The sequence below is a fragment of the Vicugna pacos genome, chromosome 33, assembly GCF_048564905.1.
Source record: "Vicugna pacos chromosome 33, VicPac4, whole genome shotgun sequence".
Taxonomy (NCBI): Eukaryota; Metazoa; Chordata; class Mammalia; order Artiodactyla; family Camelidae; genus Vicugna; species Vicugna pacos.
In genome coordinates, this window is record NC_133019.1 from 12,864,527 (window position 1) to 12,885,509 (window position 20,983).

The window sequence follows — 20,983 nt, forward strand, 5'->3', positions numbered from 1 at the left end:
AAAATTGTTAGCTGTTTCTATCATCATCTTCCTAATCATCAGGTGTTGATAGGCAGCCTCCAAGATGGCCACCAGAGATCCCTGACTCCTGGTGCTTAAGCCCTTGGGTAGTCCCCTCCTACAGTGAATAGGGCTGACCTATATAACCGAAAGGATGTGCTGGAAATGTGGGACTTCTAAGGCTGGGTCATAGAAGACATTGAATGATCTGCCTTGTACTCTGTTGGGTCACTTGCTCTGGAAGAAGCCAGCTACTGTGTCACAAGGACATTCAAGCAGCTCTCTGGAGAGGTCCACGTGGAGAGGAAGGGAGGCCTCTCACCAGTAAACACAGCAGTTTCCCAGCCATGTAAGTGAGCCACCTTGGAAGTGGATCCTTTAGCTCCATTCACACCTTTAGATGTGTATGCAACCATTATCAGTAATGTGGTCACAACCTCATGAGATCCTGAGCCAGAATCACCCAGCTCCAAATTCTTGAACCGAAGAAACGGAGATAATCATTTATTATTTTTTCTTTTTTAAACTTTTTTCTTTTTTAAAATATTTATTTATTAAAATTTTTTTGTGTATTTTTTAATAGCTTGAGATGCAATTCACATTCTACACTGTTTACCCATTTAATGTGTGTAATTCAGTGGTTTTTAGCATATTGCAGAGTTGTGCAACCTTCCTCACAATGAATTTTAAAACATTTTGGATACAGAAAACTTTGTATCCATTAGCAGTCACTCTTCACTCATCCCTAACTCCCCCAGCCCTAGGCAGCCACTAATCTGTCACTATAGATTTGCCTATTCTAGACATTTCATGTAATATGTGAATGGGACTGCCATGCAATATGTGGCCTTTTGTATCTAGCTCTTTTCACTTAGCATAATGTTTTCAAGGTTCATCTGTGTTACAGTTTGTATTAGTACTCCACTCCTTTTTATGGCTGAATAATATTTCCTTATATGGATATACCACATTTTATTTATCCGTCTGTTGGTAGAAGTTTGAGTTGTTTCCACCTTTTGGCTATTGTGAATATTGTTGCTGTGAACATTCAAGTACACATTATTGTATGGACATGTGTTTTCATTTTTCTTGGAGATTTGCTGAATCATATGGTAACACCTTGTTTTACTTTTTGAGGAACTGCCAAACTTACAAAGCAGTGTATGAGAGTTCCAATTCTTGCTAATATAGTGTTACTATCTGTCTTCTTCATTATAGCTATCCTAGTGGTATAAAGTGGTGTGTCATTTTGGTTTTGATTTGCATTTCCCTCATGCCTACTGTTGTTGAACATTTTTATCTTCTTTGGAGAAAGGTATATTCAAACCTTTGCCCATTTTTCAACTGGGTTAGTTGTCATACATGCACACACATGCATACATACACACTTTTATGTAAAATTCTTTATATATTCTGTTAACAAGTCTCTTATCAGATATATGATTTGCAAATATTTCCTCTCATTCTGTGGGTATATTGTTTTAAGCTGCTAAGTTTTGAAGTAATTTGTTACACGGCAATAGATAACTAATGCATTAAGTTTGTACATACCTTCCGTCAAAGCAGTTCCACTCCTGGCTATATCCTTCAGAGTAACTTGCACAGATCCACAAGGAGTTACATATAAGGATGTTTATCTACATATAGTTTGGGTAACAAGAAGCTGGAAGCGACTTAGATGCCTGTCTCTAAAGGAAGTGATAAGTAAAATGTGGTATGTGCATATAATGGAATATAATAAAAAAGTAGTCAGAGGCAAGCTGTTAGAAGCTTAGTGACACGATAGACTCCCGGTGAGGAAGATGAGGAACAATGAAATGTACAGCAAAAATTAGCTAAGTAAACTGAACACTGGACGCAACAGAAACACAGCAAGTATTTCCGAGGAGAATATACACCTTAAATTCACTAGAACGGGTGAGTCTGGGAGAGGGAACAGAGTGGGACTAGAATGAGGAGTGAAGGAGGGAAAGGGAAACAAAAGAGGGGCCTTGCATGGATGAATGAGATAGTGTATCCTGAACTCAGGCATGTGATCCACTGAGTTCTTTGTGCCTAGGGCTCTAGGCACAGATCCAGAAGCAAGATGTTGCTCTAGTGGAATTGACATTTAGTACCTGTGTTGGTTAGGGCAGGCTCAAGTGCTGTGAACACAGCAAGAAGCTGGCTGGCTGAGGACCAGGAAGCTGGTCCTCACTGGACACCAAGTCTACTAGTGCCTTGATCTTGGACTTTCCAGCTTCCAGAACTGTCAGAAATAAACATTTGTTGTTTAAGCCACCCTGTCTATGACTTTTTGGTTACAGCAGCCCAAATGGACTAGGACAGAGGCTCAGACACTTTGAAAATCTTAAACCACTATTTTTTCCCCATAACAAAGGAATTTATTACCTGTTTACAAGGAGAGACTGAGGTGGAGGGGAAGCAGATAGGTTCTATTCCAGGTGAGCTTTGTGTTTAGTGGGCATTGGTGACAATTTATAAATTCTTCCTCTGATTTCTCTGCATTTACCTGTGTGAGCACAGCTCATTCTTAGGGCAGAGGCCTCTCAGCCTGTTCGGCTGGTAGCTGGCTGTCATTCCCTAGGCTGGGTGCTAGAGGGCAGTGTGATACATCTTTCCGGACTGGGGAAGCAGGGCCCTGGGGCCATGCACTCTTGAAAATAATAAGCCCTAGGATCTCTCAAGAATATAGGTGGCTAAATTCAGTTGCATTTTCTTCTACTTCTTATCTTGCCTCCAACTGGTAAAGACTTTCAAGAGGGAGACCTAGTATTTAGGTTTTGATCAAAATCTCCCTTTCTTTCCTGTGTTTTCCTCCTCTCCTATGCATTCTTCAGTCTGAAGTTTAGACTTAAGGAACAGTGAGGAATACTAAAAACTACTGAATTGTATGGTATATGAACTATATATACCTCAAGTAAAAAATATAGTGAATCTTATGGTATAGGAAATACATCTCAAATAAATGTAAATTTTAAAAAAAGTGGTAAGCAGACACTGTAGTTCAAATAAAATATGATTAATTGATGGTACTGATTCCAGGAGCCTTGATGCTTTACCATTGGTTCATTAGCAAGAGGGAAACATTCTGATCTCTTTTTTCCTGAGGTTTCTTGGAACACACTGATCTTCCAGGATCCAGAGGGCATCATTCCTTTCTAAAGAGGTGACTCACTCTTGCTTAATCAAAGAACTGGATTAGGGTTAGGGCATGCCTGGGAAATCCTGGTGAGCAAGCTGAATCTAGGCCATGAGGTAGCTATGTTGAGGCCTGGGTTTTAGGTTTGAGTTTGTTGAGAGATGTGTGTCCTGAACTGTGCATTTTTGCATAAGTTACTTGGGCAGTTTCTTTCTTCCAATTCCTTTTTTTTCTTTTTGAGTTTTGAGTCCTGTTGTTGGCATAAATACTTCTGGAGCCGGCTTTTAGGCAGCTGGACTGGCCTGTAAAAATAGGTAGAGAGATTTTTGGGGCCAGGCGGGAGCCAAGTCACGCCTCCCCTGTGACGCTGTTTTGCCACATGCAAGTGACATTACTGTGTGTGGGAATGACTCAGTCTTTCCTTTGTACCTGAATGTTTTCATCTGCTCAGTAGCGGAAGTATGTTTGGCTCGTATTTGATGCTGTTGACCTTGGGCTTACACAGGTTCACCCTTTCAGAAAACAAGGGCATTTAGAAGGTCCTGGTGGTAGTCTGAGCCTCAGCTGGTGCCTGTGAACCCATACCCTTGGGAGGGGACAGAGGGCGGTCAACTGGAAAGGGAATAAATCTTCCCCTTCCTGCATACTACGTTCAGCATCCTCTGTCAGGTAAGGAATTATAAGGAGTTGCAGGTAAAAATGCAATGTCTAGTGCTTAGTAAGCAGGGCCCATTTTGTGTGTTTGTTTCTTTTTTTTTTTCTTTTGGCAAGAGAGCTTAACTTGCTCAGAATTGCTCTGAGTTGGAAAAAAGCCAGAATTTAAACATTAGACTCCTCTCTCTGCCATTTTCCCCCATCCATCCTCACCCCAGTGGCTGGGTGAGAGGTACAGGGAGAGCCCAGGGCCTGTCCCCTGTTCACAAAAGGAGCCCTAACCCAGGGCTTCTCATAGCCTCTGTATTGAGGGTCTCCACGGCATACTTGGGGCTGAGGTCTGCAGTCCTGCAAGAATTGCTTGCTGGTATTTCACTTGGAGCCTGGCTCTGGAGACCCTGAATGTGCTAGAGGGGCACTTACTCTTGACTCTTTTTACCAGGGATTGGGGAGAAGGTAGATAAGACATCTGGGAAGAGAGGAATGCATGCCTAGGGAAATAATAATAGTAGTAATAATGTTAATAATAATGATTTTAATTGCTATCTTTTGTTAAGTACTTGACCACGTGTCAAGCTTATGTTAAGTGCATACATACCTCACCTATGTGGTCAGGGAGTGATCAGAGTCTGTAAGTGGCTGCAGATCTGGTTTTCCCAAGAAAAGTGGGATTCGGGTGTCTGGCAAAGTTAAACTATTTCCCGTGTTCCCTGCATCCCCCACCCCCTTACCTTAGGGTGACGGGGTAGTCAGGATCCTCCCGCTGATTACCTTTGACAGAGAGCTTGGGCACTTTACCCTGCTCACTGTGTCTCCGCCAAACTTGGCCGCCAGGATGGGCATCTCCTGCTTCAGCCAGCTGGGCTTCGGCTGCTGACGCGTAGCAGGCTGCAAGCTGAGGGCGGTGTCCCGCCTGGTCTGGATGTATTTGCTGCAGGGGGTGAAAGTATTTCTGAAGGTCAGAGTCTGTATCTGTGAGCCAGCCCAGGGATGCCGAATGGAAGGCCCTGGCCCCTGCGTGCTTCCTTTGCCTGTCATTTATGTGCCTGCCTGAGCTACACAGTACGTTTTCAGATAATTTCAAATGAAAATTTATTTCTTCTCTGAAAATAAAATTTTAATTTATTTTATCTGTTTCTTTTCACACTCCCCAGTTATCATGCTAAGAACCAGCAGAGAGGATGTGACACCTGCAGCCAAAGGATAGGGCAATGGAGAGAATTTCTAAATCACTCTGTTAGGCAGCTCAAGGCTGCAGCTTGTTAGAGAATGTGGTCTTGGGAAACAGGAGCTTGAAAGTGTGTTTGCTGGTGGGGTGGAGATGGGGGTGCTGTTCTGTTGCTAGGCTGGTGTCCCTGGGTCACTTTGGGGTGAAGATTATCTTTTCATCTACCGCCTTGGAACAGGACGGCCGTTTCTGTAACCCTTGTGTAACATTGTGTGCATATTACCGGCTTCGGTTTGGAGCTGGGCCTTCTAACTTTCAGGGCTAAGTCAGAGGTATGTACAGGGTCATTTTGAGCCCTAAGGGAAGTAGCTTTAATAGGGGAGAAGCCAGGACAAGGTCAGGCAAGTGGAATACCTGATTCTCTATAGTTTCATGGGTCCTGGATAAGCCTGGCTACTCTACCTCCTGGCTTGCAGTTAGAGTTCGTGTCTCCCAAGATGCACAGGGGAAAAGGCTGACCCCCAGTTACGAAGAGCATGCAACCTGTCCTCACTCAGAGCTTATGTGAGGTGAGAGGACTAAGTAGGTCTGAGCTAGACAGAGATTCAAGATGACAGAACAGTTAGTCCTTTGCTCCTTGTCTTCTCCAGCTGTGTCTCTCAACTGGACAGAAGACAGTTGTGATGCTGTTACCTTTGTCCTTGGGAAAGAGAGCCCTCCTCTAGCCCCCTCGCCTGCAGCAAACGTGCAGTAGGTTGCTCACAGTTCTGGTCACTCACTTGATCTCTTGTCCGCAGCTCTTGGCTGGGTCAGGTTCGAATATTTGACTCCACCCTGGGGCTTGGAAGTCACTCCGATACTGGTTGATATACTCTATGTAGCCTGGACGCGTTATTGGTGCAATTTTTCTGCCCTGAATGGGAACTGGGAACATTGACTGACCAAGAGGAGGGCTCTGGAAGGAAATCTGATGAGTGGTGGTCATGTGGTAGTCACCTAAGGGGAGCAAGAAAGTGTGCAGAGGGCCTCCTCTAGGTGGGAAGGTCGTGAGGTTAACAGTGGGGGTCTGGACCCCAGCCTTGGTGCCTGCACAGCCAGCTCGACCTGAGTGAGCCTTTTATGCTGGGAATAGCAGACCCAAAATATATCAGCATTGCCTCCCCCACCCCTCTGACCTTCAGAGTTGTCTCTCCAGGGCCAGAAATCAAGAGTCCTTAGTGTGAAACCCCTGAGTGGCCTCTCAGGCCTTTTGGGATCACTTGAGCTTTGAGAGCCTGGACTACAGGGCTGCCTACTGGTCCAGCCCAAATAGGAAGGAGGTAGGCTGGGATGGGGTAGTGTAGGGTTTGGTGCCCTTCCTGAGCGGTCCTGGCTAACCATGTAGCCAAGTATTGCCTGCAAGTCTCTTGGAGAGGGAGGGCGGAGGGTGGGGTGGGGTGGGGGCACTTGCTGCTTACTGTATTCTCCTGGGCTGGTGGCTCCCATGCCTGGGGGCTGCCTGGGGGACGGGAGTGGGCTGCCTGGGGGACAGGAGTGGCCCCAGTGAGGTGGAATTGAGTAGGCTGGGAACAGAGGGCTCAGTTTGAGCTTCATGCAGAGTGCCACTCCTCTATCCCCTAGTGTCCTGTACCCACCGGGCTGAGTCTCAGCTGAGTAGGAAGGCTTCTCTCCATGGTGGCTCACAGGCTCTAGCTTCCAGGGCTTGGATGTACTGAAGTGAAGCCATGAAGACTTGCCGTGCGGACGGAAGTAGCCTAGGTGGTGTATCCCGAGTGGAGTCTTGGGAAGAGGCTCCAGGCGGTATTTTACATCTTCTGGGGCTGTTTCCTTCTGGGCTTCCGACTCCTGAAAAGCCACCCCCTGCTGCTGCTTCCTCATCATGGGAAGTTCGCTCCTGCCTCTCTGTTCAGAGGTGTCCTTCTTATCTCCCCCTCACTGATGGTGGAAGTCAGTGGGAATCAGTCTCCCAGAGCGAGAAGTCGTCAGAAACTAGGCAGGTGCTCCCTGCTGTCTAGCAAGTTACTCAGGTTCTCTGAGCCACAATTTCCTTCTCTGTAAAGTGGATAACACATCCCTTCCTACGTTATTGAGAGGATCTGAAATAAAGTGCACAGCACAGTGCCTGGCATGTAGTAGGAGCTGAATAAATAGTTTCTTCTCTTAACGTGTAATTATTAAGATATTCCGAGAGTGCGTCAGTGGCCCGTGTGACCTTTCCTGAACAGCGGGGTAGCTTCTCCATGGCTGGGTTTGGAGAGCCAGAGTCTCTTCCGGGGTGGGACCCGGGGATGTGCCATTTGAAGAAGGGTAGTGAAGTGAGTGGGGTCCTCTGTCCCCAGGAGAGGGGCTGTCTAGAGCGGGGGGAGGAATGGTGACTGGCCTGATTCCAGAGGTTCTTTCCCACCTGCCTCCGGGCAGCCTTCGCTCGCCCGTCGCCCACTGAGGGGAGAAGTGGGGCGCTGCTGCCGCTGCTCCTGGGGTTAGTTTATTTGCGGGCGGATCAGTAAGGGCTGCGTGGGGGGGCTTTCTCTGTGGGTGAGGGCATATGGCATTTCAAAAGCAGTTCTTTTTAAAGAGCATTGCAGCTCTTTTTTGTTTTTGTTTTTTGGGGGTTCTTTTGGCCCTGGGAGTCGTGCCGGTTGGGGGAGGGCAGCTTACAGTGATGAGGGCTAGTGGTGGATCTGCGGAGCTCCAGGTAGGCGGCCGCTACCCTGCTCCAGGGCTTGGAGCCTTTGCTGTGGTGTCTGTGTTTCCTAAGGGGCGGAGGAAGGAGTCGGCTATGAGCTCAGGAGGGTTACAGCCCAGTCAGGGGTTCTGTGCCCTCCCTACTTCTGAGGCTGCAAGGAAGGAAACACCCCCAGGGGACCTGTGGAAGCCTCTCCAGGTCCTCAGGGCGAGGGAGGAAGGTGGCCTCTGCACCGGCCTCACTGACTCACCTTTGAATTTCACGAGTGGGAGGTGGGGAGCGGGGGGGCTGCTGCCCTTATAGAAACGCCTTTTTGACTCGTGAAGAAGGAACATTTTTAACTGGCCAGTGGAAGGGGGGGGAGGCAGGCTAGGGTATGTGACGTCCTTAGGATGGAGAAAGGGGCTGCCAAAGGGCCTTTTTACCGATGGTTGATATTGGGAGGCTGCAGTTGTAATGGAAGCAGGTGATGAGAACTCTGTGGGGACTGCGCTGAGCCAGAGAAGTACCCACCCATGACAAGAAGTGTCCTGTGTCCCCTGCCTGTCAGCCCTGCATGAGAGGACAAGCAGAGAGCAGGAGCTGTGGGGACAGGTAGGGGAGTGGGACGGAGGTCCCGTTAGAGGTGTGACTGGAGGACACTCACCCACAGTCACAGAGCCCGCAGAGATGGCTGGAGTGGGCACTTTGGCCCACTGGCTTTCTGGGCCATGTTGGCACTCGCTTCTCTGCCCAGCCCTGTCCTCTGTCCCCTGCTCCTGACTGAGTGCCTGTGCTTTGGCATATTGGCACTGGCTCTGAGCTCTGGTGACTTGGGTGCCGTGCTCCTCCTCAATGAATGTGAATGTGGCACGCGCACACACAACACACACACACAGATACACACCAGATACTATCTTGAGACAGAAGGTCGACCTGCATCTTGTCAGCTGTATAGATTGGCCAGTGGCTGACCCTCTGAACCTGTAATCACAAAACTGGCATCTCAGAGTTGGAGCATACCTTAAAGGACTTACATTCACTTCACTTTCTCCACATCAATTAACTTAAAAGTATTTCCCATCAGTTTACTAACTCAACTGCTGTCCCAGCCTCTGGTCCCATGGAGGTGCGGTGCTAATTACGTTAAGCCTGCAGTCAGAGTTGGAAAGCGTCTTAAAGCGATCTAACCCTCCCACCCGCTCCAGTGCTGGGACCCACGGGCAAAGCACACTTGCTGCTCCCACCATGCTTGAACACTTTGTCCTGCCGCCTCCTGCTGGGACAGAACGTGCCCATTCTTGGGCACCTCTAGCTGTTTTCAGTTGTGTTTCCTGTGCCTTCACCATCCACAGCAGGAGAGAGAGCCCCTCTCTACCCGACAGCACTTAGATGCGTTGGGGCGAATTTTTCTTCCCCTGCCCCACCTGCTTCCCTTCCTGGGGCCACACGGTTCAGGTAGCAGGAGGAGAGTTTTGTATTGAGACATAGTAGGAAGGAGGCAAGACAAGTTCTGTGTAATAAGGTAGGAACAAACCAACCTTCACACATAGAGGGGTTGATTCTGTTTGTGGATAGTTCTTTCATGTAGGGCCCCTTCCCTCCCCTTCACACCCAATCCAGCAGCAGAACCAAGCACGACAACCCAGCTGGAGGCTGACATGAGAGGAAGAGCGGGGAGGAAAAGGTGAAGGGCCGTAGGAGAGGGCGGAGGTGGTCGGCGGAAGGGGTCTGGAGGCCTGCTCAACATAACCTTGGAGGGTGGTCTCGGGGTGGGTCCCAGACTCATAAATAAAGATCAGGGGAAAACTGAATAGAGGAACTATTCCCGAACGCTGCCGTCCTGCAGGAACCGTGTGAGTGGGGATACATCACATACATCACGTGAGCCTGAAGCAGGGACCCGGGGAACGATCTCGGATTCACTGCTTGAGTGGCTGACAGTAAGACATTTCCCCCCTTAATTCTGGCACCACCTCCCTGTGATCAGGAAGTCATGTCACAGTTATGTTGACCTTAGAAGAAAGCTGTTGGGCCCATCGGATTCTTTCCCAATTCCTTCAATCATCCTTTTAATGCATGATTTTGAGTCCCGTATTACCTTCCCTGAGCTCACGCCAGTTTGCTGCTCTCTGTTTTAAAGAAGAGCAGCTGGTGTGGGACCTCAGGCTCGGGGTGTTCTGATGAGAGTGCAGTAAGACTGTCACTCCCCTCCGTCTAGATTGGGTTACATTGTAATTAATGTTATATGATAATCAGTGTCATCGCTGTTACATTGCAGTCAGTGTGTCTACAACTGACTTAGCTTTCATGGTGACCGCATCCCACCCCTGATTCCCGCTGAGCTTTACTGTCAGGAGGCCCCACATCTTCTACACTTATTGTGAGAGAGCGGGTGGAGCCGTGTTGCCCCCATCTCCTACTTTGGCAGCTTGTGTTTGGACCCATTTTAGTTACCTTCAGCCTCTAAGAGAAATCCCCTTTCTGTTCTTCTATGCTTTCTCCGCAGGCAAAGTGGTAGGATGGTGGGCTTTGTCCTGGTTCTTCTAGGTGCAGGAGGGGAGGCTAGAATGAGGGTTATTTGGGCCCATCCCTTCTCCTGAGGCTCAGATTAGCCCGGCCAACATGGTCTCATGCTGGAGAGGAGTTCACTTCTGCGTCACAGTTTGGGAAGTCTTTTGATGCGGACTAAAGAGAGAAGTGTTGACAAAGACAAACTCAAGCAACCACGCGAGGTGCCAGGAGACCCCCAGGTTACGGGGCAGGGGCTCGAAGGGCCTGTCTGCCCGGTTCTGCTTAGGAACTCAGAATGCAAGCTCGTGTTACTGCCCCCAGGGCAAGGTCGGCTCGCCTGTTCAGCCTTTCTCTGAGTTTTCGTGGCACTTTGTAGCCAACATTCATCATGCTGTTTTGTGGGTTATGAGGTCCTGTGGCCAGGACTCTTACTCATTTTCTGATCCTTATTTATTATTTTCTTATTCAGGTCTCTTACTCACTTTCAAATCCCCAGCTTGCAGCCTGAGGCGTTACACCTCAGAACTAAAGCTTTCATTTATTTACTGGAGGCCAGGCCTCTCCATGCACTAATCTCATAAAACCCAACACATTTGGTGCTAGTATTTCCATTTCGAAGGTGAGGAAACTGAGTCTAATGACCACAGAGCTGTCAAAGCCTGTGCTCCTTGTCCAAGTGAATGAATCAATGAATGAGCCTTGAGGGAGTTTCTCTGGATGAGAACGGGCCAAGGAGGGTTTAGATCCCCTCACCCCCAGCTCTCTACTGAAAGTGTCTGATCAGCTGGGCTAGTTGATCGTCCTGTCTGCAGCATGAGCTGAATTAGCACATGGACCTCCTGTCAGATATTCAGGGAGTGGCTCTGCCAGCCAACCCAGACCCAGACAGGGAGTCTGTGGCTTTGGTGGGAACAGGGTGTGGGCAGCAATGATCATCCCAGGGCTGGCAGGGGAGACTGAGGACAGGAATGTCCCCCAGGGTCACATGGGATGCAGACTGAGAACGAAGCCCTGTCTGCAGGATGTGTCCAGTCTCCTCAGCGTTCTGTCAAGGTCCCTGGTGGCCTGACCTGTGGACTCCTTGCTTGCACTCTCTGGACTTCTCACTTCCCTTGTTAAATGCCACTGGTTCAGGCCCCTGCGCTTTTCCAAGCTGCTGCTTCTGCACGTTCTTCCTCCCCGTAGCAGAACCTTACTCAGATTTAGGGCCCCCCCCAAATGGCATTCCCTTGGTGACGTTTTCCCTGGCTCCCTCACTACAGGCTGAATGAAATGATTCCTCTCGGGGCTTGCTCCCAGAGTACTTACTCTTACCTGATCTAGTCTAAATCTCTTTTTATTACAGTGAACGTGGTGCATTTTTCTCCCCCTGCCTGACTTAGAGCTTATTAAAGGCAGAGACCACAGTCTTGAGCCTCCAACACAAAGCCAGGCCTACAGGAGACATCAATAAATATTTGCTGAATTCAGCTGAATGCTAGGGTGAGGTTCTGTTGCAGGTAAGAGCTGGGCAAATGCGAACTTCCAGAGCTCAGCCACTGAGGCGCAGGTGCAGGCGGGGAGCTTTTGGAATCTTAGGTAGGGATTCTGCGATTGGTACTTTCCTTCTTCACAGTAATCCTCTCCCGCCTGGGCAATAGGGGGATAAAGATCCCAGTTTGGCCTCAGCTATGTGCGGAGAAGTCTTGGCATTAGGCTGGAGAGAGAATGGTGGAGGTGTGGCACTGAGGCCCCAGGGCCAACCAACCAGACCACGAGCAGCTAGAGTGCAGGACGTGACTTCCTTGCCTCCAGCAGAGTCTGGCCGCGTGCATTGGAGGGGGGGGTACCTGGGAGTGGGAAGCCGGTGCAGGAAAACCCATGTGCACCGGCTAGTTTCTCTTCCCACTAATCCCACAAGGCTCTGTGGGGTAGTTACTGCTGTCTGAGTCCCGCAAATGTCACCACTGTTGGTTCCTGATGTAGAATAGTGTGCATTCGTGTATTACTTTGCAGCCAATTTGCATTAACTTCTCCAAATGACAGAACGTATTGAAACCCCCCAATTTCTATGACTCCATTCCCAGCCCACAAAGAAACACGGTGGTTCCTGTACCTCTGCACTTAGGTATCCCAACCCAGATGGGTGGAGAAGGGGTTCCCCCAAAGAGCCTTGCATCAACCAGACAGCAGCACAAGAGGAAGGGATCCAGGAGTCCCACGTTCCCGAGTCTGGTGGCTCTGACTTCTCTTCTTCATCTCTCAGGCTGAGGCGTGTGTGCGTGTGTGTAATGTCTTAATTAATTGATTTTTCAATTCAGGCTAGGGAGTCAGCTAGGAAGAAGCGGGTGTAGAGTAGAATAAAGGAGAGAGAGGCTTTGTAGTCTAGATAGGCTTTGCAGAAGGGCAGGGGCCACACCCCAGAGCCAGACAAGACAGCCAGCTGGGCTGGGCTGCCCTGCTGCAGTGGGGATGGGTGGATGCAGACTGCTCTGTGTTGCCACCTGCTGGACATATGTGGAGATAGCACTTCACTCCCTCAGGTTTCCCTAACCCTTGTGCTGAGTTTTCTTTTATCTTCTTTCCGTTCCCTCTGTCAAGTCTTTCTCCTGATAGGGAAGATCTGCCTTTCCTCTTTCCCCAAGCAGGACTGTCAAGATGCCTCTGCTCTGGCCCAGGCTGGGGTTCTCAGTTTCCTCCTGTGTTGCCTAAAAGGGAATAACTTCATCTCTGGGTGGAGGTGGAGAGTCTCCATGCTCATCTTCTCCCTGGGCTCCCTCGGACCCTGAACTTGGCTGTGATTAGAGACCATTTAATTTATCGTCCAAACCAGCACACTTCTGAGAGTAAATGGTGTGTGTGTGTGCTATTAATAATTATGCAGAGACAGCAGGTATAAACCAGGCCTCTCCCAGGTCAGTGACTGGAACTCATGGTGGGCCTGGTTCTGAGGGTCCTCTGCCTTCTCTCCATCCCGAGCTCAGGTGTGAGAGGTGAAGGTGGCTAGCAGGCTGCTGCGGGACTAGCTTTCTGGGCAGCTGTCATTGCCGGCAGGGCTCCTTTGGGCTTCCACTCGAGGCTGTGGAAGGAAGAGGCTGGGGAGCAGAGGGCTGGGTGGGGTGGGTGAAGCGGGGCGTGGTAAGCGCTGGGGTCCTCCCAGTGACCGTGTAGCAGAGAGTGACGTCCCGCTCATCTGAGCCTGGTTTACAACCACATAAGAGGGTTGTGGGCGCCCTCTAGTCACAGTTGAGGATACAGCCCAAAGCCCCAGGGCCCAGTTTCTCCCTATAATTCCTGGGTTGGACTGTGTCTTCCCTGAATCCTGGCAGTTTTAGTCCTGCCCCTTCAGGCAAAGGCTGGGCAAGTGAGTGCTTAGCCCTTGTAGCTCTGGAGGCAGGTGCCTTCCTACGTGGATTAGCACTTGACTGGGACGCTCACGGGTCAGCCCAGGAACACCCTGTGCCATAGGCGACCCCAGGAATGCCTGGAACTTCTCCATCTGCCCTTGCTGACTGACGTGCAGGTGGGGAAGGCAGACTAACTGTGGGGTCCTGTGAAGGAGAAGGGCTCTCCTGGAAACTTGTAGCCCCCACTTTCTCACCCAGCTCTAAATCTGGCAGCAAGACCCCTCTTTCCTCTCCCCCATCCAGGGGACTTCCCTCCCTTGGCCCCTAAGTGCAGAATGGGAAGACCTTGCTCCTTATGGAAGGAAGGAATCTCTGTTGTAGGACTGGGTTCCTGTCCCCTGTTCTGGCCTTGGTTGCCACATGGAGTCTTCCCGCCTCCCCCCTGCCATCCTCTCTCCCTGCTCACCTGAAGGGAGAGGCCAGTGTCTGACTCTGCAGACCACGAGTAGGTGATCATGCCCAAATCTTCACCCTTTGTCCTCAGCAGGCTGCGGGGTGAGCTGCCTGCCCAAGCAGAGAATTCTGGAGCAGCAGTGGGTATCCAGGGCAGCCTCGGGATTACCATGGCAACAAGCCCACAGTGGTGAGGAGGCGGGGTTGGAGCTGAATTCCTGGGGTGGTCAGAGAGGGGATCGAGGGTGAGAGAGAAACCCACCAAAGCCCCCTGACAGAGGGCAGCGTGCCCTGCTGGTTGTCCCTAGTCAGTCGAAACCTGACACTCCCTGGCATGGCCTGCCAAGCGGCCAGAGAGCCTGGGCGGAGGGTCTGTCGGTGTGTGGAGTGGCAATAGCTCTAGAGGGGAGAGGGGGAGCCCACCTTAGCTGCAGGGATTTGTTTTCCGGGTCCATCTGAAGAGTGGCAGTGGGCTTTAGATGCTCCAGCCTGCTTCTCTACCTGGGGGACGCCGAGCCATCAAAGTTAACCTAGACTAGCATCCAGGGATCAATTACTGGCCTGTAATATGCTTTCCAACTTCCCCTTGCAAAAAACAGCCTGTTTGGGGAAAAAAAAAAGAAATGAAAGTGCTCTTTTGATCTCTGATGCCACTGAGCCAGTGTGACCCTCCCTCCGTGGTGTCTTTGCCCACTCCTCACTCATTCCCTCTACCAATTAGGCGAGGCTGGGTTAACCCCTCCAGTGCCGGATTTGGGTGCGGGGTGTTTGTCTTTGCCTTCTCCAGACAGGCCCTCCTCCCAGACAGTTCTCAGGAGCTCAGAGTGGGCCAAGTCCAGTGCCTGCCAGCCTCCTCCCCATCCTCCCTCTGGCTGCCAAATCTGACTTTGATTAGCGTGTGGAGGGGAAAGAAAGCAGGAAAATAGAATATTAAAATCTTAATTCAATTTAAAACACTGTCATTCACAGGCATGCCAAACAGTGAGATGACTAATTATTATGCAAATGAGGCAGATAGAAAAGTGATTAATAATTGCACAAATTAAAAATTATTGTAAACATCCTGTGACGAGCGATAAGTCCGATGGAGAGGCGAGGGCGGTGGGCCGGGGAGGCCATGCTGGAGCCAGCTCCTGCATCCTTATTTCCTCATTAGGGGGATTTAATTAGCACCTGATGATGGGGCGCGGTGCTGCCAGGGGTGGAGGAGTGGGTGGCTGCGGCCGGGGCTGGCTGCGCTGATCTTCTGTCTCTCTCTGGCTCCTCCTCATTGCCTGGTGGCTGGGCTGGAGCTGGCCGAGCAGGGGCGGGTGGAGGGGGGCAGGCCAGTCACCCTGAAGGGACAGGTGCTGGCACAGCTGCTCTGCTGCTTTCCGCTGGCCTGTACCAGCTGCCTCCTCGGGTCTGGGCCGGGAATGATGGTGAGGAGGCCTCCGGGTGGTCGACTGGTGGGCGTATCCTGGTTCAGCCACACAGGTCCTCAGGCCTAATGAGGGGATGCACAGAGCATGACTGCAGTGCTGGAAGTTCAGGTGAGGGTGGACAGGTGCATGCTGCTGCCTGGGGCCTCGTGGTCACCCTGAATCCAAGGTTCCCTAGATTCTGGGTGGGTGTCGGGGAACGAAGTCAGTGTCCCGAACCAAGTGACTCGCAGTTCTCCAGGTCCATCGACGCCTCCCCTGACAGGCACGCGTAGGAGCTGCTCTGGTGTGGGACGCCTTGGTTGTTCAAGGCCGGGGGCGGAGGTGGCCAAGTTCCTCTGGCCCAGGAACACCTCTGGTGCTTTCTAGGGCATGCAGCCATCCTGGGTCCCATCCGCTGAAGTCGGATGGCCACTGCATTCTCTGTAACAAAACGTGCCTGCCAGCTGGAGCACAGCAGCAGTGTGGACGGGGGCTGGGGCAGGCCTAGGGCAGGCAGGTGATCCATCCCGCTGCGCTCCCCCAGTCACCATGGGCCTCAGGGGGTGGTCTCCCATGTCTAGAGAGGACCACAGAATAAGCCTGGTGAGGAGCTCCTGTCATCCAAGGTGGAGTGCATGCTGCAAATGGGGAAGGCTTCAGGGAACGGGCTAAGCGGAGGAGAACGCAGAACATAGGGTAGGAGGTGGGGAAGAGGAGCAGTAGGGTTATCCAAGTCTTATCTTTCCCTCAAGGATCCCAGATTTCCCAGCAGCCATTACCAGGGTGAAGAAGCTGAGGTTTGTTTTGCACAGGCCAGAGGTCCAGCCTGTGTGTCCCCAAATTTCTCTTCCTGAGCTTGAGACACATTTTCCCCCACTGGGAGTGAGGGAGAGGTACTGCTACTTCAGGACTCCCACCGGTAGTCCAGGCTTAGTAACCTGCATGCAGCCTCGTCACCATGGCCAGCACTGGCTGATGTCCCCTGTCCTGGTGTCCTGTCTTCAGTCCCAGAGTCTTCTCTAGTCCCATTCTGATTCCCGGGGGAGGACACTTGCTTTCTGCTGGGACCTCAGTGATGTCTGCCTAAAGCCTCCTGGACTTTGAAGCCCCTGTCCCTCACCATGAGCTGTTTGACCACAGGCACGACCTTCCACAACCTTGGCTCTCTGTCTCCTCCCCCTGACCGCTGCTGACACCTGCCTGGGTTCTTATTCTGTTTCATCTTTTGTTTTGGGCCTTCCATGGCTCTTCTGAGGCAGCAAAGGGTGGCGGGAAGAGGTACTAACTCTGTGTGACCTCGGGCAAGTTGCTCCACTTCTCTGAATCTGTTTCCTCGTTGTCATAACGGGGGAAATGCTACAACCTCATGAGGTATTTCCTGTATCCTTTCCCGTGGTCATCTACCCGTCCAGTCAGCCACTTCTCTGTGCCAAACGCAGGCAGTCTCAAGGATTCGTGGGAGACAGACAAGGCAACAGCACGTGCAGAGGCCCAGAGGGGCGGGAGGGTTAGAAGTTTAGAGATTGGCAAGGAGTTTGGGGCGACTGGAGGTTAGATGGTGTTGGAGAGCCATAGGGCTGTAGGGCATTTTATTCCGTGGAATTCTGATACTATTTTGTGGGCTCTGAGATGGCTAGAAAGGGCTTTGTGCAGGAGGCAGGGACGCCTGGAATTGTGGTTTAGGAAGACCACTGCAGCAACCGTATGGAGGTGAGCAAGGGGCCCATCGCCATTGGCATGTGGGCGGTGATGAACTCAGGCCATGGCGTGGGGCCCACGTAGGAGGGGAGAGATGTCGGGGGCAGGAAAGGTGGGATGTGGCCATGAGGGGCGAGGGGTCCAGGGTGATGCCCAGGTTTCTGGCATGGAGGGCTGCTGTTCCGAGAAGAGGCACGTGGGGAGGGAGGAGAGATGGCATGTGGCCTGGGGACACCTTGGGGGCAAGGGCTACGCCTGGTGGGGTCACTGGGGATGTCGTAGCTGATGGATACCTGCTAGCTGATCCTGAACATGCTCACGTTCAGGGCTTTGCCTGTCTTGCCTCTTTCCCTCCTTGCTCTGACCATGTCTAGCTCTTCAGAAGGAGACTGGCCCTTTCCTGGAACTCGACCTCAACCTTCTCATTTCGACCTTTCGGTCAGGGACACCTGCTCCGTCTGCCTGCTTGTAGCAGGACTAAGTGCGGTGCCCTTCCCTCCTTGCCTCTAGCAGGTGGGGTGAGGGGTCTACTTCTGACCATTCTGGCTCCTCAGGGGGCTGAGTGATGCGCCGGAGAGTCAGGTACAGAGGGGAGGGGGCCAGGATGGTGCTGGGGGAAGGGGAGGAGGACAGGAAGTGTGGCCAGGGGTGTTGCAGGTGTCTCCGGGCAGCAGAGGCTTGAAGCGGCTGGAAGGCTGCCTTCCCACTCAGGCTCACACGCCCGTCCGATCTGCCAGCGCCCGCAGCCTGCGTCCCTCGAGGGAGACCCAGCAGCGCCTCCGTTGAGGCCCTGGCCCGGAGGCCCGGGCACTTGCACCAGCCGCTTGCCTCTGGGGGAGATTTTATGGAGCGATTTTTGGCGCTCTCATGTTGGCTCTTCCTGCTGGTTTACCCTAAACAAGGAACAATTTGGTGAGAACGGGAGACGGTTGTGACGGTTGTGACCCCCACAGGCAGACGCTTGACGGAGTCTGTGGGTCACTAGGTGTCGGGGACAGGATGGCCTCTGGTGAGTGTCTGCAGGAGATGGCCTCTCTGGTAAGGACCTTTGGGGGTGGCGTCCTCACCTGGGATCTCGTGAGCAGGAGCTGGGTTAGCCTGGCCAGCCTGAGGTGGGGGCTTCTCCTGTGTTCCCTCTGTGCCCTAGCCCTCGCTGCAGGCTTTACCTGGGGTGGGGCCAGTGGACGTGGGAGGAGGGGATGGGGGAGGATCGCTGCCCATAGATGGTGTCTCTGGTGGCAGTCCATTTAGGGCTGAAAAATCAATAATGCTGCCGTATGCCAGCCATGCTTAATTGTAGAATAACGGAGGACAATCCAAGATGAAAATCACTAAAAACACTGACTGGGGGCCTCAGGTTTGTGCCCCCCCCCCCGCCCCCAGTATGAAATAACCCTCGCTGCACATCTTTACGGTTTCTGCTGAGCCTTTCTCTGCGGTGTCTGTGGGTCAGGCAGCTTACTCCCCCGGCCTTGGTTCCCCTACCAAATGTCCCTGGCAAGTGGGCGGAGCATGTGGAGAAATACTGAGAGAAAGAAAAGCCGGTGATTGGAGCAGGGCCCGGGTGGGGGAGGGCCCCGCTCCCCCCCCCCCCCCCCCCCCCCCCGCCTCCCGCTCCCGTCCGCGATGGTGAAGAGAACAGGTGCCTGGAAGTGTTTATGAGCCTCTTTGCTCTCTTTTTCTTTTCAATTACAATGACACCTCAGGTAATTAACTGCTAATAACCTTGTTAATTTAAAATGGATCCTCTCCCTTCTAGCCATCTCAGGGAGGCTTAAGTCACAAGGAGTCAGCAAGTGTGCAGGAAAGGGGACGGGGCCAGGCAGAAGAGAGGGCTGGAGGACCCTGCATGAGAGGGCGTGCAGAGCTGCGCTGGCTCCTGGCCAGAGCTCCAGGCCCGTAGGGTGGGCTCCCGCCGGGGAGAGGCCTCTCTAGTGGGCCCCGTGGCCGTGGAAGTCCAGAGGCACTGGAACCACTGCTGGCCCACCACGTTCCCAGACAGCACCCCGTGTCACCTGTCACTCAGCTCAGGAGGAGAGTCCAGGGGCTCCAGCCCAGGACACTGGGCTTTTATTATGGTTCAGCACTCAGCCTAAGGTGTTTACCTGTTAGGAACTGGCGCTCGTGAGCCTGGAAACCCAGCCTTCTCAGTGGGGGCCCTTTCTCCCACCCTCACCCCTTCCCAGTCTCAGGGATTTGAGATCTATTCAGAAAGAAAATTAGCTTCTCATTCTACATGGTTTAAACATTCGTCAAGAATCAGGTGTCTGGATGAAATGAGTATCTGTGAGCTTTTCAGTTCAAAAGATTTATTCATTTGACAAACTTTCAAAGTGCAGCCCAGGTCTTAGTGATAGAAAGATGAAGGAAGATATGGTCCCTGTCCTCAAGGAGCTCATGGTTTCATGGCCAGAGTCTGTCGAGTAAACACATAACTACAACACAAATTATGCAGAGCACAGGGCGGAAAATAGCTAGCCATGTAAGAGGTGTGGGAATCAGGGAAGGGGCATTTGAAGTGGGCATTGATGGGTAAGGAGGAGTTTGCTAGGCATGTAATGTCGAGAGAAGGAAGGCTATTCCAGAAGAAGGAACAGCAGGGACATGTGGAGGGCCATGGCTGCAGGGGGAATGGGATGTGCTTTGATATGGAGGGAACACAGGGTGCATACAGGGATGAGAAGGTGGCTGGAAAGAGGAGCACAACCAGACGATGAAGAGCTGGTAGGATTTCTCCTGAGAAGTGACCTCCCTGGCCCATGGGAACTGAGCCAGGGCAACTCGGGGGCCACACTCCACAGCTGGGTGCCTAGGGAGACTCCAGCCTTGTGACTGCTCCCAGAATGCCTGGCAAGGAGCCCCCATTTCCCTGCTTTCCTCTTTCCATTTTGGAGTAAAGAAGTGTTAGGGAATGTGGTGAGGGGACAGCTGGAGATGTAGGGCTAAATATGTCCCTTGCTTTGGTTTCTGCCAGTGGCTTCTCTCTGTCCCACAGTGCTTTGCAACCATTTTGGAGACTTTGAGCATCGAGTCCCCAAGTGTGTGAGGGCATCTGCTCCCTCCCTGGGGAACCTCCTGCTCAGAAACTTGGGCTCTCTGGTTCCAGTGAGCACCTCACTCTGCTGTTCCGGGATGGGTGTCTGAGCTGAGTCTGGTGACCCCGCCTTCCTTCCCCAGACTTTGGCTCCTGCTGCAGCTCTTAGTGGGCTGGCAGCTGATGGGCATCATCCCCGTCCGGGAGGGATAAGGTGACCTCCTGGGAGCCCAAGCCTAAGTCTTGGGGGCTAAAGCCATCCTGGGGCCATCAGCTTCCTCTCCCAGCAGACCGTGTCACCATCCGCAGATCCCTTGGCCGCCCCCAGCGGACAGAGTCATCAGCTCCTGAGTAGGGCCTCAACAGTCTGAGCCTCCCTTCTCTTGTCCCCTTCCTGCTGTTTCAGGTTTTTTCTTTTACCCCTAAGACAAACAGCCGCAAAGCTCCATCTCTTAATGAAACTGTTTGATGTTGATTAATTATGCAGCTGCCTCATTTGCATGCACAGGCTGTGGCTTCCCAGTTTCTCTCCCACCCTCCTCTGCCAGGAGCCTTTTATGTGTCTCAGGTGAAAGAGAGACCAGGTAACTCTAGTGTCTGCCCGCTCTCAGGCCGCCCTCCCATCGCTCGCCACGCCTCGGCAGGAAGGAGAGCCTGGCCTGTAGGGTCACATTAGGGGCTGCTGGACAGACAGGTGTGTGCCGTGAACTCGAACCTAAGGAGACAGGGTGCTTGGGTCTTACCTCGTTCCTCTCCTTTACTTACCAACTGTTTGGCCTTAGATGAGCCATTAACCCCTCTGGTGTCAGGTGCCTTTTCTGTAAAGTAAGAACCACATGAACATCATCCCAGTGGACCATGTCTTGCCTGTCTATCTTCAGTGTTGGGTGGAGCAAAGATGCTACTGAGACGGGTTTCTGAATGAT

The 20,983-nt window shown here is 51.9% G+C and overlaps 1 protein-coding gene across 12 annotated transcripts; it reads right to left on the reverse strand.

The window, feature by feature from the left end:
* Positions 1 to 3,001: 3,001 nt before the first annotated feature.
* Positions 3,002 to 14,038, reverse strand: LOC140691074 (uncharacterized). 12 transcript variants are annotated; one of them, XR_012066531.1, is made up of 11 exons: positions 13,936 to 14,038; positions 12,239 to 13,201; positions 10,087 to 10,317; positions 8,537 to 8,613; positions 7,623 to 7,717; positions 6,599 to 6,809; positions 6,422 to 6,462; positions 5,744 to 5,960; positions 4,568 to 4,727; positions 3,572 to 3,728; positions 3,002 to 3,444 (listed from the first exon to the last, which is right to left on the reverse strand). XR_012066531.1 is itself a non-coding variant. In XM_072953793.1 (9 exons), the coding sequence occupies exons 6-9, from the start codon at positions 6,843 to 6,845 to the stop codon at positions 3,427 to 3,429; spliced, it is 642 nt and encodes a 213-aa protein (XP_072809894.1). In that variant the 5' UTR covers positions 6,846 to 7,060; positions 7,623 to 7,717; positions 8,537 to 8,613; positions 10,087 to 10,317; positions 12,239 to 13,201; positions 13,936 to 14,038; the 3' UTR covers positions 3,002 to 3,426. The 12 variants fall into 12 exon arrangements, 1 of the variants encoding a protein (XP_072809894.1); XR_012066525.1 differs by lacking the exon at positions 6,422 to 6,462 and adding an exon at positions 8,076 to 8,202 and having other exon boundaries at positions 6,599 to 7,060; XR_012066527.1 differs by lacking the exon at positions 6,422 to 6,462 and adding an exon at positions 8,164 to 8,232 and having other exon boundaries at positions 6,599 to 7,060.
* Between the last annotated feature and the right edge of the window lie 6,945 nt (positions 14,039 to 20,983).

What these genes read in the sequence shown, in the direction of transcription:
- LOC140691074 (XM_072953793.1), bottom strand. Translation starts at nt 6,845, where the DNA reads ATGATGAGGAAGCAGCAGCAGGGGGTGGCTTTTCAGGAGTCGGAAGCC. An exon ending in CTCAGCTGAGACTCAGCCCG is followed by an intron (nt 5,961 to 6,598) that starts GTGGGTACAGGA and finishes TGCTCCCCTTAG; the next exon opens with GTGACTACCACATGACCACC. An exon ending in AGCTGCGGACAAGAGATCAA is followed by an intron (nt 4,728 to 5,743) that starts GTGAGTGACCAG and finishes CACCCCCTGCAG; the next exon opens with CAAATACATCCAGACCAGGC.